Here is a 13699-nt window from a genome sequence, read left to right as displayed (position 1 = left end):
GTGGATGAATGAAATGTCCTTGAAGATATTTCATACATATTTTCAAACAAAGGGCTAGTGCAATGTACCAACTGATGAATGTGGACCTTGCTGGCTCACATGAAAAGTTCCTTATTGTGCATTAATGTGATATTGTCTGAGAAAGGATTACACTACGAAACTTCTAGTGCATTTCTAAAGTGTCCACACAAGCAAGTTAGTGTACAGCACCTTTGTAGTGCCAATTAAAGCAGTGTAGACAATCACCATGAACTAAAACTACTGTTACAAGTTACACTGGGATTAATTCAGTTATAGCAGGATTGTCTGATAATAAGAGGAACACAAGGATGTTTACATAATTTACTTCCTGAATTTTTCAGAAAGCTCAAGTACACTAATTATTCATTCTTCTATCAGATTGTAGCAAATAAGGCATAAAATTTGCATAGCTGAAGAGTTCTTCCTGGAAGCAATTTTTAAACCTTCCTGCTGTATGAAAGAAGAGAATTAATGAAATATTTTTTGTTGCTTTTTAAATTGAGCTTCTATTAATGAAGTTCAAACTGATTCATCATCTAAATTCTAGTAGAATTTTTTAAAGCCGAGCACCCCAGCCAGCTCCTTCTTGCCAGAGCAGTGCACCGGCACACGTCGGCTTACTTTCACCTGTGATTCCTTCCTAAGTGGGGTGTTTCATATTTGTCCTTACTGAATTTCATCCTGTTTGCTTCAGATCATTTCCCTGTTTGTCCAAATCACTTGAAATCTTAATCCTGTCCTCCAAATCACTTACAGTCCCTCTCAGCTTCGCATCATTCACAAACTTTATAAATGAACTCTCTATGCTATTATCTAAATCACTGAGGAAGATATTGAATACGTATGGACTCAGAAATGATCTTTGCAGAACCTCATTCAATATGTCCTTCCAACTTGATTGTGGGCCTCTGTTAGTTATTCTCTGGGAAGAGTTTTCCAAGTAGTTTTGTTCCCAATTTATAGTAGCTCCATCTAGGATGTATTTCCCTATTTTTTTAATGAGAAGGTCATTCAAGGCAGTATGAAAAGCCTTTCTGAAGTCTATCTGCTCACACCCTATTCACAAAGCTTGTTATTCTGTCAAAGAAAGTTGTTAGGTTGGTTTGACCTGATTTAGTTTTGACAAGTCTATGTGGACTGTTATTTATCAGATTCTAGGTGTTTGCAAAATGATTGCTTAATTATTTGCTCTACTATTTTTCCGAGTACTGAAGTTAAATTGACTGATCTGTAATTCTCTTTTCCCTTTTTTCTTTATTTCCCTTTTAATGGATTGGAATTCTGTAGGGGACCTAATACTGGATTACCACTAGTAGGTTTTCTGAAGTGATTACAGGGTTTTCTACTTTTTATAAAACAGTGATACATAGAATGGAAAATAGATAGTATTTAGTAGACTTAGTAATGTTTTTCATACAATTCTTATGGAACTCACTTTCTTGTAACAAATTTTTCCCTTAGTGTGCATTCTCTTTAGTGAAACAGAATCTAAAATAATATGTTGTTTTGTTTTTAGAGGACTTCAGGAATACAGCAGCATGTAGCATACTCAAATGGGTCATCAGTCTTAATACCTGTGATAAAATAACACAGAAGTCTAAAGGAAAAGTTAATAAAGAAGATTTAGGCCAGAAGAAAGGTATTTCTTAAATATCAGTGTTAACATTACAAAATTATCAGTATCGAAAAAGGGCCAAAGGATATCTTGTTCATCTATAATCAATCAGTATATCGTTAGAAGACAAATATAGCTTTTTTAATATAACTACGGTGGTCACCATTGAAAAGCTAATTTTTAACAGTTACCCCACTGTTATCTGAGAGAGAATATTTATTGTTGACACTTGCGTATCTACAAGGAATAGGATCTGTCAAAAGACCATTTTAAGAAGGCCCTGATCTCTGTTGGAATCAAGCCATATACAAAAACTTTAAGCATATCAGAGTACAGGCAAATTTTATGTCCTAAAGCTTTTGTGTCCCTCAAAAGTAGCTTGTAACTTCCCCTTAATTTTTTATATATAGCTTAATCTCTCCAAAGTATATGCACTGAAAATAGGTTGCAATTAAGCAAAGTTACTAACAATGTCTTGTGCAGATACTTCTGTGGCTTGATCTTGCTCCAACTGATATTAGTGGTTTTTTTACCATTGACTTCAATGAGTTAGATTAGGTGTGATGGCTGGACATTCTGGGTTGAATAGACATGAAACAATGGAGTTATGCATATAAGCAGATGAACATGGTTACTGTACTAGGTATGGCCGTGTAACTTTCAAAATGGCAGTTGAGCCTGCTGCAAGGTGGCTGTGCACTTTGGGGGAAGTTAAATATTTGGGTACATTTTGGGAAAGGCCAGGAATTAGGTGCCAAACAAAGATTTTCACTGTAGCAGGGCTGGAGCTGAAAAGTCAGGCCATCCTAAGTATGTGTGAGTAGGCAGTGGCCTGGGTTGCTCCTTACAGCCATATCCATGCTGCAGAAGCTGTGTGGGGAACTACAAAAAACGCATACTGAAGAAATAAAGAGTGTTTAATCTCTGGAAACCAGATAAAGGTGTGGAAAGCTAAAGTTATGTTTAGCTATTAACAGTATGAGGAGATGGTATAGGCAGAACAAAAACATGAGAAAGCAAGACACAGTCTCAGCCAGTGTTCCCTCTAAGCTGAGGCAGCACCGTTTCACAGGTGATTAATCAGCCCCACCCAGTCAGAGGCTTAGGGCTCCAGGCAAGGAGCTGACTTACTGGCCAGGACTGATTAATCACTTTTGAAGCCGTGCGGCTGTGCAGCTTAGAGGAACACTGGTCCTAGCCCTGTCACATCAACTACACACAAGCAGACTTCATGGGACCTAGTCATGAGGCTAAATAGCCGTGTTATCCTGTTCATTTTGCAAGGCTTCTGCCTTACACTAGAAATGGAAAAGAGGACAACTGTGAATGCTGTGTCTTCTACCTGTGGAGTTGAAAATCTGAATACATGGTAAGTTGTACCTCTGATACACTCCATTGAGCCTAGGTGAGGGCATCAGGAGTAGCAGATGGAAGAGATACATTTGTAAATTGCTAGCAGTATGACAGTGCTATGAGGTGCACTTCCATGCATACCACTCCCACAGATCTGTAGCTCATAAGTTTGATATCAGGTTCCACGGTGGACTAGACAAGAGCACCTCTGTCTCTTCTTGTCAAGGTCTCTGTCACCCTCACACTGAGCTTTTATCCTACTTTAAGTGGCAGTCTCAATGAAATTTTAACTAGGAAATCATTGTGTAACCCCCTCTTTCCTCCCCGGGTTACTCGGGATCAGGTCACACTCACAGATGTGCCTGGGCACCTGATGATCTTGACATAAAAGGAGATCCTGAGTACCCCAGTGGTGATGTTGTTTGGTTGGGGAAACCCTTTCCACCCCCTTGCTGCAGTCCCTTGCTCATAAAGAATGTACAATGGCGGTGCCTTCACCTTGCTGGCCCTATAACACACTTACTGGTGTGCCTTGGAAGCCTTCATGAATAAACTTATTCCAGCAATAAACTGGATCTAACTCCAGAACAACAATTACAAATCATAAATAATATACAACTAATAGATTGGATTGGAATGAACAACCTTTACTTAACTTAAAGAAATAGGCTTTAACAAATTAACAGTGAATAACATCAATTAACAAACTACACAGAAGTAAAAGGAACTTATTTAGCTGCCAATATTTATCCCACCCCAGAGTGTGCACACCCCTGGACTCAGAGTCCCAGACTCTTGCTTGTGTGGGTGTGCTTGAAGAACTGCAGCTGTAATGGAGATTATCTGTAGGTAGGGTGTATGTGGGTCCAAGCTATGCAGCAGCTCTGGTTCACTGGGTTGGCCTCTCTGCCTCTCTTTGAACCCAGAGTTAGTCTGTATCTCTGAGGTCTGTCCCAGGCAGCATTTCCCCAAAGATGCCCAGTTACAGTCTCCTTCTGTGTGCTGGATGCAGAGTAGCTTATAGACACAAGTACAGCCAAAGGGCCTCCCCACTAGGGCAATCAGAAGCAGCCTGCTAGATCCCAGTTTCAAAGCCTGCCACATAACAGCTCCCAAACTGGATCAAACTCCTCCACAGCAGCCTAGCTCCCTTTCTGCTCCAAAAACAGAGGGTTGAGTCCATAGACTGCTGAGTCTTCCTCCACACACGTGGAGAGACTCAGATCTCCTACACAAGAGTCACTTCCTTCCTGTTTTTCCCAAGGGCTCATGGGAATTGTAGTCTATGAGGCTGGATTGCAGCACACAGGGTCTTCCCAGAAAATAAGCAGAGGCACCTTTAGTAAGGGGACTACAATTGCAAACACCTCTGTAATGTATGCATTTTTTCTTTCTCATTTGGTTTCTGTTTTACAAAACAACAGTTCTCCAGGGCTGTGTCCAGACTCCATGCCTCCGTCGACGGAGGCATGTAGATTAGCCAGATCGGAAGAGGGAAATGAAGCCGCGATTAAAATAATCGCGGCTTCATTTAAATTTAAATGGCTGCCCCGATCTGCCGATCAGCTGTTTGTCGGCAGATCGGGAGAGTCTGGACGCGATGCCCCGACAAAGAAGCCTTTCTTCATCGACACAGGTAAGCCTCGTGAAACCAAGTTTACCTGTGTCGATGAAGAAAGGCTTCTTTGTCGGGGCATCGCGTCCAGACTCTCCCGATCTGCCGACAAACAGCTGATCGGCAGATCGGGGCAGCCATTTAAATTTAAATGAAGCCGCGATTATTTTAATCGCGGCTTCATTTCCCTCTTCCGATCTGGCTAATCTACATGCCTCCGTCGACGGAGGCATGGAGTCTGGACACAGCCCAACTGAAAAAAGAAATCTACTGTAGCCATCAAAAATGAGAGATTCTCCACATGTTGTGGAAGACTTGCTTCTCTAATTGTACATATGTACTTACTTCACTGACATATCCTAAATCATCTGCTTTTTTTTAGACTCTGTAGATTCTGATGATAAGGGAGTCAAACAACTTCCTGGAAAACTAATAGACATGGCTTGCCAGGTGTGTGAAACCTACCTTGGGCAGATGGAACACGAGGACATTGACACAGCAATGGACTCTTCTGCAGTTCTTAGTGAGGAGGAATGGAAGGAATTAATTGAACAGTACTACTGTCTCATTCAGTAAGCTTTCAGAACTGCAATTAACTGGGTTGAATTAAAATCCTGGTTAAGGATTAGATCAAAGGTTCTCAAACTGTGGGTCAGGACCTCAAAGTGAGTTGCAACCCCATTTTAATGGGGTCACCAGGGCTGGCTTTGATTTGTTGAGGCTTGAAATTGAAGAATGAGCCCCACCACAGGGCTTCAGTCTTGGGTGGTGCTTCTCAGGTTACAGGCCCCCTTTCTGGGGATGAAGTCTTTGGCTCTGGCTTTGACCATGTGCAGGGTGGTGGGGCTTGGGCTTTGCTCCCCACCCCCACCCAGAGCAAGGAGGGTTGGGCAGGCTCAGGCTTTGGTACCTCCTCCTGGGGTCGCGTAGTCCTTTTTATTGTCAGAAGGGGGCACGGTGCAATGAAGCTTGAGTACCCCTAGGTTAGATTATAATTCTCTTACTCAGAATGAGCAACATTTTACTCCACAAGTAGCCTGGGTATAAGGAGTGTAAAATAATCCTCTTCACAAATAATGTATCAAATTTTGTTCCTGAATATAAACCCAGATTGGAAATGAACTTTTTATTCCAGTAAGAAATACAAGGCGTCTCTGCTATAAGTAGCCATGGTATACATCCATTCCACACAAGTCATTGATGCTGGTAGAAACTGATGCATTATACATCCTCCCATTCCTTGCTCTTAAGTTGTGCACACACACAAAAAAACATTTTGCGCAAATGGAAGTTATCCATGGGAAAAAAATTCCCCGCTTTAAGTTGTTTCGCTATAAGCCTAAGTTTTTTGGAATGTATCTTGGACTTATAGCGAGGACAGCCTTTACTGTAATATGTTGCATATATATAGTTCTCCTCATCAAAGGAACTCATAACACTATACAAATAGATCGGGTCAGATCCTCAGCTGCTGCAAATCAATGTATGCTTATTTTAATAGAATTCCTGAAATTAGCACGTGGAAGGTCTTTCATAGTGCATGGTTTAGCAGAGCACAGCAGTACTACATAACCGTTTAGGATAGAATGCTACTTATGTTTAATGTTGGAGAGGATTTATGTAGGTAGTGTGGAATTAAATGAGGTGCACTCTGGCCAGGACAATAGGGTTTTGACATGCCTGTTCTTGTGATGGGATTATTCTACGCAGATTTGTATGTGGCACTTATACCATAGTACCTGAACATCTTCCATAATATCTGTAGTGCAGTAAACTGTATGATTATGCATCTGTCATATGATGTTCTGTCATCCACTCCCAGATGGAAATGTGTGCACTGCAGAGTGTCTTGTTTTGATAGTGTCTGGGGTTTTCTAAAAAAAATAAAATTCCTAGTGCTATGTCTTCATATTAGAGAAGGCAAGACCAAATAAGTGTGTCTTTGATTTAGATCAGAAAGTGGGAAGGTTTTTGATAGTGCTTAATGCTTGAGGGAGTTCATACCACATCCTTGGTTAGTTCCCAGAGAAAGTTCTGTCTCCCACACAGACCGATTTTACTGTTGAGAATTCCATTGTTTCAGAGGAACATAGTTGTCTACCACAGTCTTCGTCTTGGAGTTATAAAGGTCTTTTAGATATCCTGGGCATTGAATAAGGTCTAAGACATTGAATTTAGATTCATTTTTCTATAGGAAGCCAGTGTAGGGAGCAGAGGACAGATTTGATATGTTCCTGATTGCCAGTGTTGCTGAGAAGAAATTTTGTTGCATTCTGTATTAGTTGAAGTTGCCTTCACTAGATGTTGTGTCCAGATACATTGCATTGCTGTAATCCAGCCAAGAGGTGATGAAGGGAGAATAACTGAGGCCAAGTTTTTGTCCACCAAAATGGGACTATGGTTCCCAACCAAGCAGAGAAGGTACAAAGTGTTACTAGTGGATGCTGTTCTGTGAGAATTCTGTGTTAGCAGGGGATCCAGGAGTACAGTCTGAATTGACCAATTGTGTATGTGAATATTCAGCCAATGGGAAATTAATTGACTGTAAGTAGGGATGTGATAGTGTATGCAGTTAACCTTCACGGTTACATGCAAGTCTCTCCCCCTTCCCCTGTACTCCTGTCTCTGTTCAGAAGCAGCAGCATGGGGATGGGGGAAGCAGGCGGGAACAAGTGCTTACAAGGAGACAGCTTTTAAGCAGGGTGCCCATACTCCTCAATTCGTGGGGAGCTGTCTGCCCCCTTGCACTGCTGCCTCTATACAAAAACCGGCTCCCCATGAGTACCAGCTCCCACTTGCTCCCCCGTGCTGCTGTCTTTTATACAGCAACAGCAGCATGCAGGGGGTGGGGGGAGAAGAGATGGGAGCAGTGGCTTAAAATCCTGATCCCCGGGTACATCAGCTTCCGCAGAGCCACCTCCCCCACCCCATTGCGTGTAAACATGTAATCACTGAAAATTTCATCTGTTACATGTTTACAAAATAAAACACTTTTTAACATTCCTAGCTGTAAGATCTTTATATCTAACAGAAAATTGGAAATCACTAAAAACGTGATAGATAATAAGACAAAAAATATCATATTGCCTCTATATAAATCCATGGTATGCCCACATCTTGAATATTGCATGTAGATATGGTTGCACCATCTTAGAAAAGATATATTGGAATTGAAAAATGTTCAGAAAAGGACAACAGAAATTATTAGGGGTATGGAATAGCTTCCTTATGTGGAGAGACTAATAAGATTGGGACTTTTCAGCAGCTAAGGAAGGATATGATACATAAAATCATGACTGGTTGTAACAAGCTTCAGGGGCTAGCCGAGTTAGTCGGTACAGGAAAACTGAAAAAACAAGAAATAGTCTGGTAGCACTTTATAGACTAGCAAATGATACCATCTACATGTTTTGTTAGTCTATAAAGTGCTACCAGACTATTTCTTGTTTTTTCAGGGTATGTCTACACTACCCCGCTAGTTCGAACTAGCGGGGTAGTGTAGACATACCCTCAGTTTGGTTGTAACAAGGCGAATCTGAGGAAATACTACTGAGAGTATCAATTCAGGGTGAAATGCTTAAAAGACAGGGCTACTTACAGACCAAGACTAGGGTTCCTCCACTACAAGGCACACCAAACCAGTCACAAAGAATACTTCTGTTTACCACATTGGCTAACAAGAAGCCATACAAGCAATTCCCTCAGTCACTCCAGTGAAGTTTCCCATCACTACTTGTTGGGATCATCTTTTCAGGAAGGACTCCTGCGATTTTATCATATTCCCTTTGATTCCTGCTGACACAAGGCAATAATTTTTAAGCTGGAACCACTTCAAAAAATTTCGAAGTTGTTGTAGGCCACTCTGAAAGGTGCGGGGCCTTGGACGAAAGGAGTGGAGCCTGGGATGGAAGGCACGAGCCCTTTAAATAGAAGCAGTTGAAAGGGCTCACATGTCTCTGGCTCCCAGGCAATGGGCTAACTTGGGGCCTGAGCTATGAACTCTTTCAGTTGCTTTGATTTAAAGGGCTTGGGCCTGCCAGGTGGCTGCCAGGCAATGCAACCACGCAGGAGGCGCGAACCCTTTAAATAGAAAGAGGTAAAAGGGATCGCAGCTCCGGTGCTGCTAGGCAGTGTGTTGCCTGTCAGCTGTGGGGAAGGCGCAAGCCCTTTAAATAGAAGCAGCTAAAAAGGCTCATGCGTGGCTCCCAGGGAACATGCTAGCAGTGTGGCGGGAGCTGCGAAATCTTTTAACTGCTTCTATTTAAAGGGCTTGGGTGAGCCCTTTAAATAAAAACAGTTAAAAGGGCTGTTAGCTCTGGTGCTGCTAGCATGTTGTCAGGGAGACGGGACATGCAAGCCCTTTCAACTGCTTCTATTTAAAGAGCTTGCACCTTCCCTGCGCCTGCCAGGCAACGGGGAAGGCACAAGCTATTTAAATAGAAGCAGTTGAAAAGGCTCACACAGCCTGGCTCCCAGGCAACACACTAGCGGGTGGGGCGTGGAAGAACTGCGCAGGCCAGATCAAACCCCTACATGAACCGGATCTGGACTGCTGATTGGCTTTTGCCCACCCCTGTGCTATCAGAATCTCGTGGTCAACAGTGTTGAATGCTACACAGAGTCCTAGGAAAATTAGATTGGATGTCTGTCTTCTATCCATTGACAGGAGATCATTCTTGAGTGCCATGGAGGTGAGTTCAGTTCCATGCCCTGGCCTGAATCCAGATTGAACCAGGCCTAGAATGTTACCTTCCATTATAGGAGCTAGTTTTTGACTATTTGGTAGCTTCTCTATGAAGCTTGCTCAGGAATTAAGTTCGAACTAGCGGTTTGCAGGTGTAGCGCCTATCAAAGTTAATTCGAACTAACGTCTGTTAGTTCGAATTAACTTTGTAGTGTAGACATACCCTTCAATAGACACTCAGCATCTTGCCGATAAGGAGTGCATACAGGACCAAAAGTGATTGCAGGGAGAAGGAATTCAGATAACTCAATGCACATGCGCTAAGGATGACATTGTCAGGGACTTTCTCGCTCTGTCTTTGTGCCTAACATAGTGGGTTCCTTGGTTATAACTGGGGTCTTGAAATACTACCACAATAAAGAGAATAAATAACAGTATTACTATTAATTCATTAACTGTCCAAAAGTGTTCTGGGTACCATACACACATAATAAAGACACAGCTCCTGCCCTGAACAGTTCATATTCTATGATTTTGACGAAATTCACTTGTTAAGACATATATTCCTTTGTCTTTTATGCTGTCTATGGAATCAAAAATTCTAGGTAAAAAAAAAAAAAGAGAAGTGAAACTAGCTTTGACTTTTCTAGTGTTCACATGCTGGGTGCCAACTGTTCTTATGCTGCCCCATGTGCCCAGGCCTATCTACACATTGGATTTAATCCCTCTATAAATTATCCCCTTTCTTTCAGGGTACAGCTAACTTTAGTCCTATGATTTTCATAGTTCATATGTTATCCTATTATTCCTATTGCAAGTTTTTATAAGCAGATTATTTTCTTAGTAATAGAATTTATGACTATGAATATACTCAACATGTCAGCCCATTGCCCATCTCTGGTTTTCTGATAGAAATGCTTTTGCTCTAAAGTGCAAATTTTCAATCTTTCTGGCACTAAGGTTCTAATTGACTTTGAAATAAATCTTAGGCTGACATTCAGAACATTCAAGGCGAGGAGAAGACACCACTGAAAAATAAATGAGTTCAATAACATGTAATACCTATTAATCCATAATATATTACTTTATATCACAACAGCAAGAAATCCTTCATACTGTACTTTAGAAAAACAAAACAGTATTGATAAGTGTATAAGCTAAGTTTATAAAATTCTTCTTCTAAAATAGATATGCATAAAGTATTATCTTTAATTCTTTTTATTTGTAGTGAAGGTGCTGTCATTTGTAGTGCACATAATTACATTATACAGTGTCAAAAGATTCTGAGCAAAATCATGTCTACAAACCCGCAGCAAGACATAGATGGTAACCACAATATCTGGATTATTAAACCAGGAGCAAAATCTCGTGGTAGAGGTAAGAGTTTCTTTTGTTTTTTAATTTAAAGTATTTATTATTATGCAAAGTTGTAGGGTATCATCTGGACAAGCAACATGTATATGTACTGCATACATCTGCAGTTCATCCCACTGGGCCATTCATAACTGCATACACATTGTGGGTACGTCTAGACTACATGGCTCCGTTGACGGAGCCATGTAGATTAGGTTTGTAGACATAGGAAAATGAAGTGGCTATTTAAATAATCGCCGCTTCATTTAAATTAAAATGGCTGCCGCACTGTGCCCATCAGCTGTTTGTCGGCTTAGTGCAGCAGTCTGGACGCTTCACGGTTGACATCAAAAGCCTTTGTCGACCACCCCAGTAAACCTCATCCCAAGAGGCATAACGGGGCGGTTGACAAAGGCTTTTGATGTCTACCGTGGAGAGTCCAGACTACCACGCTGAGCCTACAAACAGCTGATGGGCACAGCGCAACAGCAATTTTAATTTAAATGAAGTGGCGATTATTTAAATCGCCGCTTCATTTTCCTATGTCTACAAACCTAATCTACATGGCTCCGTTGACAGAGCCATGTAGTCTAGACGTACCCTTCCAGTAAAAGCCTTTCCTGTTTTCTATACAAGAGTTACTTTTACACAGCTTTCAGCATCTCACCTCTGTTACTTTGTGTATCTTGGGAAAGGAATAGCAGGAATGAAACTTGTCAAATCCAGCAAAGAACATTAAGTATGTGCTGATGTGCAAACTTGGGAGTAGTTTTATTGTCTTCATTGAAGGTCCTTTCAGTTAAGGTCAGTGAAACTGCTCACATGCTTAAAGTTGAGAACATGCTTAAATGCTTTACTGGATTGGGCTCATAATCACTAGATTAAAAATAAGTACTTCAGCAGTTACGTAAAATATATGGCTTTGTCTGAATGATAAAGGTTTAGAAAACATAATGCAAGCATACTAGAGAGTTTATTTGTTTTTTTTTGTTATTTAATTTCACTACTGATCTTGTATGCATAAATAGGAAAAATGGCAATTCTCATGGTCTATAATAGTTCCATTTTGTATATTGTCAGTGGATACATTGTTATTATGCTAACATGCATATTATTTTTTTCTCTTCCAGAAATAGTGTGCAAAAATAGACTGGATGATATTCTGAAGCTAGTAGAAACAACAGATCAATTTCCAATAAAGGACCACAAGTGGGTGGTACAGAAGTACATTGAGACGCCCTTGCTAATTTATGATACTAAATTTGATATTAGACAGTGGTTTCTTGTCACTGACTGGAACCCACTGACTATATGGTTCTATAAAGAAAGCTATCTGAGATTTTCTACACAACGTTTCAACTTAGACAATCTAGACAGGTAACCAAGGAAGTATTAGCTATACAAAATAGTGAATGAATAGGCTGAAAAATTCTACGGTATGTCAGGTCCCTGAATTTTAGCCATGGAATTATGGTAGAGTTAAATTTTATAAAATCAGTCTATGAATTATTTGACTTTCTGATTATTTTTGAAAGTTGCCTTTAGTTACCATATGGGAATGGGGGCTCCTCACAGGCTCTGGCTTCCTCGGATACAGAGGCAGCAAGGGCAGGGGAAATGTGTGTGGTCAACATGATTAACTGATAAGCCTAGACTAATCAGTTAATCGTTAGTCATCTACACATTGACATCCTTAGTATACTATAGTTTGTGTATCAACTATTCAAGAAAAGTAATAGGTGAACTGTAAGTTTTGGGGAGAAATTCTATACAACTTAATAAAATTGAGTAAATGTTAAATATATTCATGAGAACATATTTTTGGAAAGGGCCATAGTAGAGATTGGGGATGGCAGGATATGTGGTAAATTAACTCATTGCAGATGCACTATCAGAGAATTTACATGGCATCCATGACAATGACTCATGACCATTAACAAATGTATTTTCTCAATGCTCTTTGAGATAGAGAAGCATTATTATCTCCATTTTATAGGTAAAGAACTGGGGGATGGATAACTTAAATTACTTCCTCCATGACACAAAGTGTGTGTGACAGAGCTGAGACCTGAACCTCCAGTTTTCCTGAGGCCGAGGCCAGTTTTTGGACCACAAATCCATCTTTCATCTCACGTTAGAGGGGAATTAATTATGTAAACTGAAAATGAGTTTACTAATAAAAACACTGGGATTTTAATATGAAGATAATTTGTTTTAAAGTTAAGATGTTTTTGCATGCTTTCAGTTGAGTAGCATTGTACAATTATATGTAATTTGCTGCCTGTCTATAATTGTGATATATTCTCTTCACAGCTCCATTCATCTTTGCAATAATTCTATCCAAAAACATTACAAAAATGCTGAAGACCGCAACCCTCTATTGCCATGGCACAATATGTGGACAAGTACCAAATTTCAGGAGTACTTACAAAAGAAAGGTCGAGGCAATATATGGCGAAATGTTATCTATCCATCCATGAAAAAAGCCATTACTTACACCATGAGAATGGCTCAAGAGAGTGTTGAACCCCGGAAGAGCAGTTTTGAGTTGTATGGGGCAGACTTTATTCTTGGAGAAGACTTTAAACCATGGTTGATTGAAATCAATACTAGCCCAACAATGTTCCCTTCTACACCGGTCACAGCAGAGCTATGTGCAAAGGTACAAGAAGACACAATTAAAATAGTTACTGAGAAGAAGCATGACAAAAACTGGGACACTGGAAAATTTGAACTTCTTTGGAGGCAGGTATGAATAATTCTACATAATGGTGACATTCTTGAGATAAATCTTTTGTCTCCATCTTTCTGTAATGAATTGGCTTTTTTGTGGCACTTGAGCACAGTCTGAGCACTCTCATGCAAGCTCTGTTTGAGCCTCTGGCATCCTACTCCTGCCCTCTCATGTAAAAAAACTGCATACCTGTTTTTTTAACATTATCTTCCAGGAAGCAATATTACACTCATGCTAGTTTTGTATGTTGCCAGTTACAGTTCAAGGTGTTAATTTTGAGCTGTTAAAATTTCTTGTATGGCTTTTGTAAGTCTTGTGTGTGGA

At 40.4% G+C, this 13699-nt stretch overlaps 1 protein-coding gene across 3 annotated transcripts in view; it reads left to right on the top strand.

The window, feature by feature from the left end:
- The window catches only part of TTLL8 (tubulin tyrosine ligase like 8), a 51756-nt gene that overhangs the window by 33705 nt on the left and 4352 nt on the right, over window positions 1–13699 (top strand). Inside the window, exons 8-12 of one of the 3 annotated variants that reach the window (XM_075928024.2) lie at window positions 1538–1660; window positions 4987–5176; window positions 10517–10665; window positions 11772–11850; window positions 12955–13390. In XM_075928024.2, the coding sequence (XP_075784139.2) occupies window positions 1538–1660; window positions 4987–5176; window positions 10517–10665; window positions 11772–11850; window positions 12955–13390 (977 nt within the window). Of the gene's footprint in view, window positions 1–1537; window positions 1661–4986; window positions 5177–10516; window positions 10666–11771; window positions 12019–12954; window positions 13391–13699 lie in introns of all 3 variants that reach the window. The other 2 variants (XM_075928020.2, XM_089778811.1) reach the window with 2 other exon arrangements.

Source organism: Pelodiscus sinensis, chromosome 1, assembly GCF_052426305.1.
Source record: "Pelodiscus sinensis isolate ZL-2025 chromosome 1, ASM5242630v1, whole genome shotgun sequence".
Taxonomy (NCBI): Eukaryota; Metazoa; Chordata; order Testudines; family Trionychidae; genus Pelodiscus; species Pelodiscus sinensis.
This window is presented reverse-complemented; position numbering and strand designations above follow the sequence as displayed.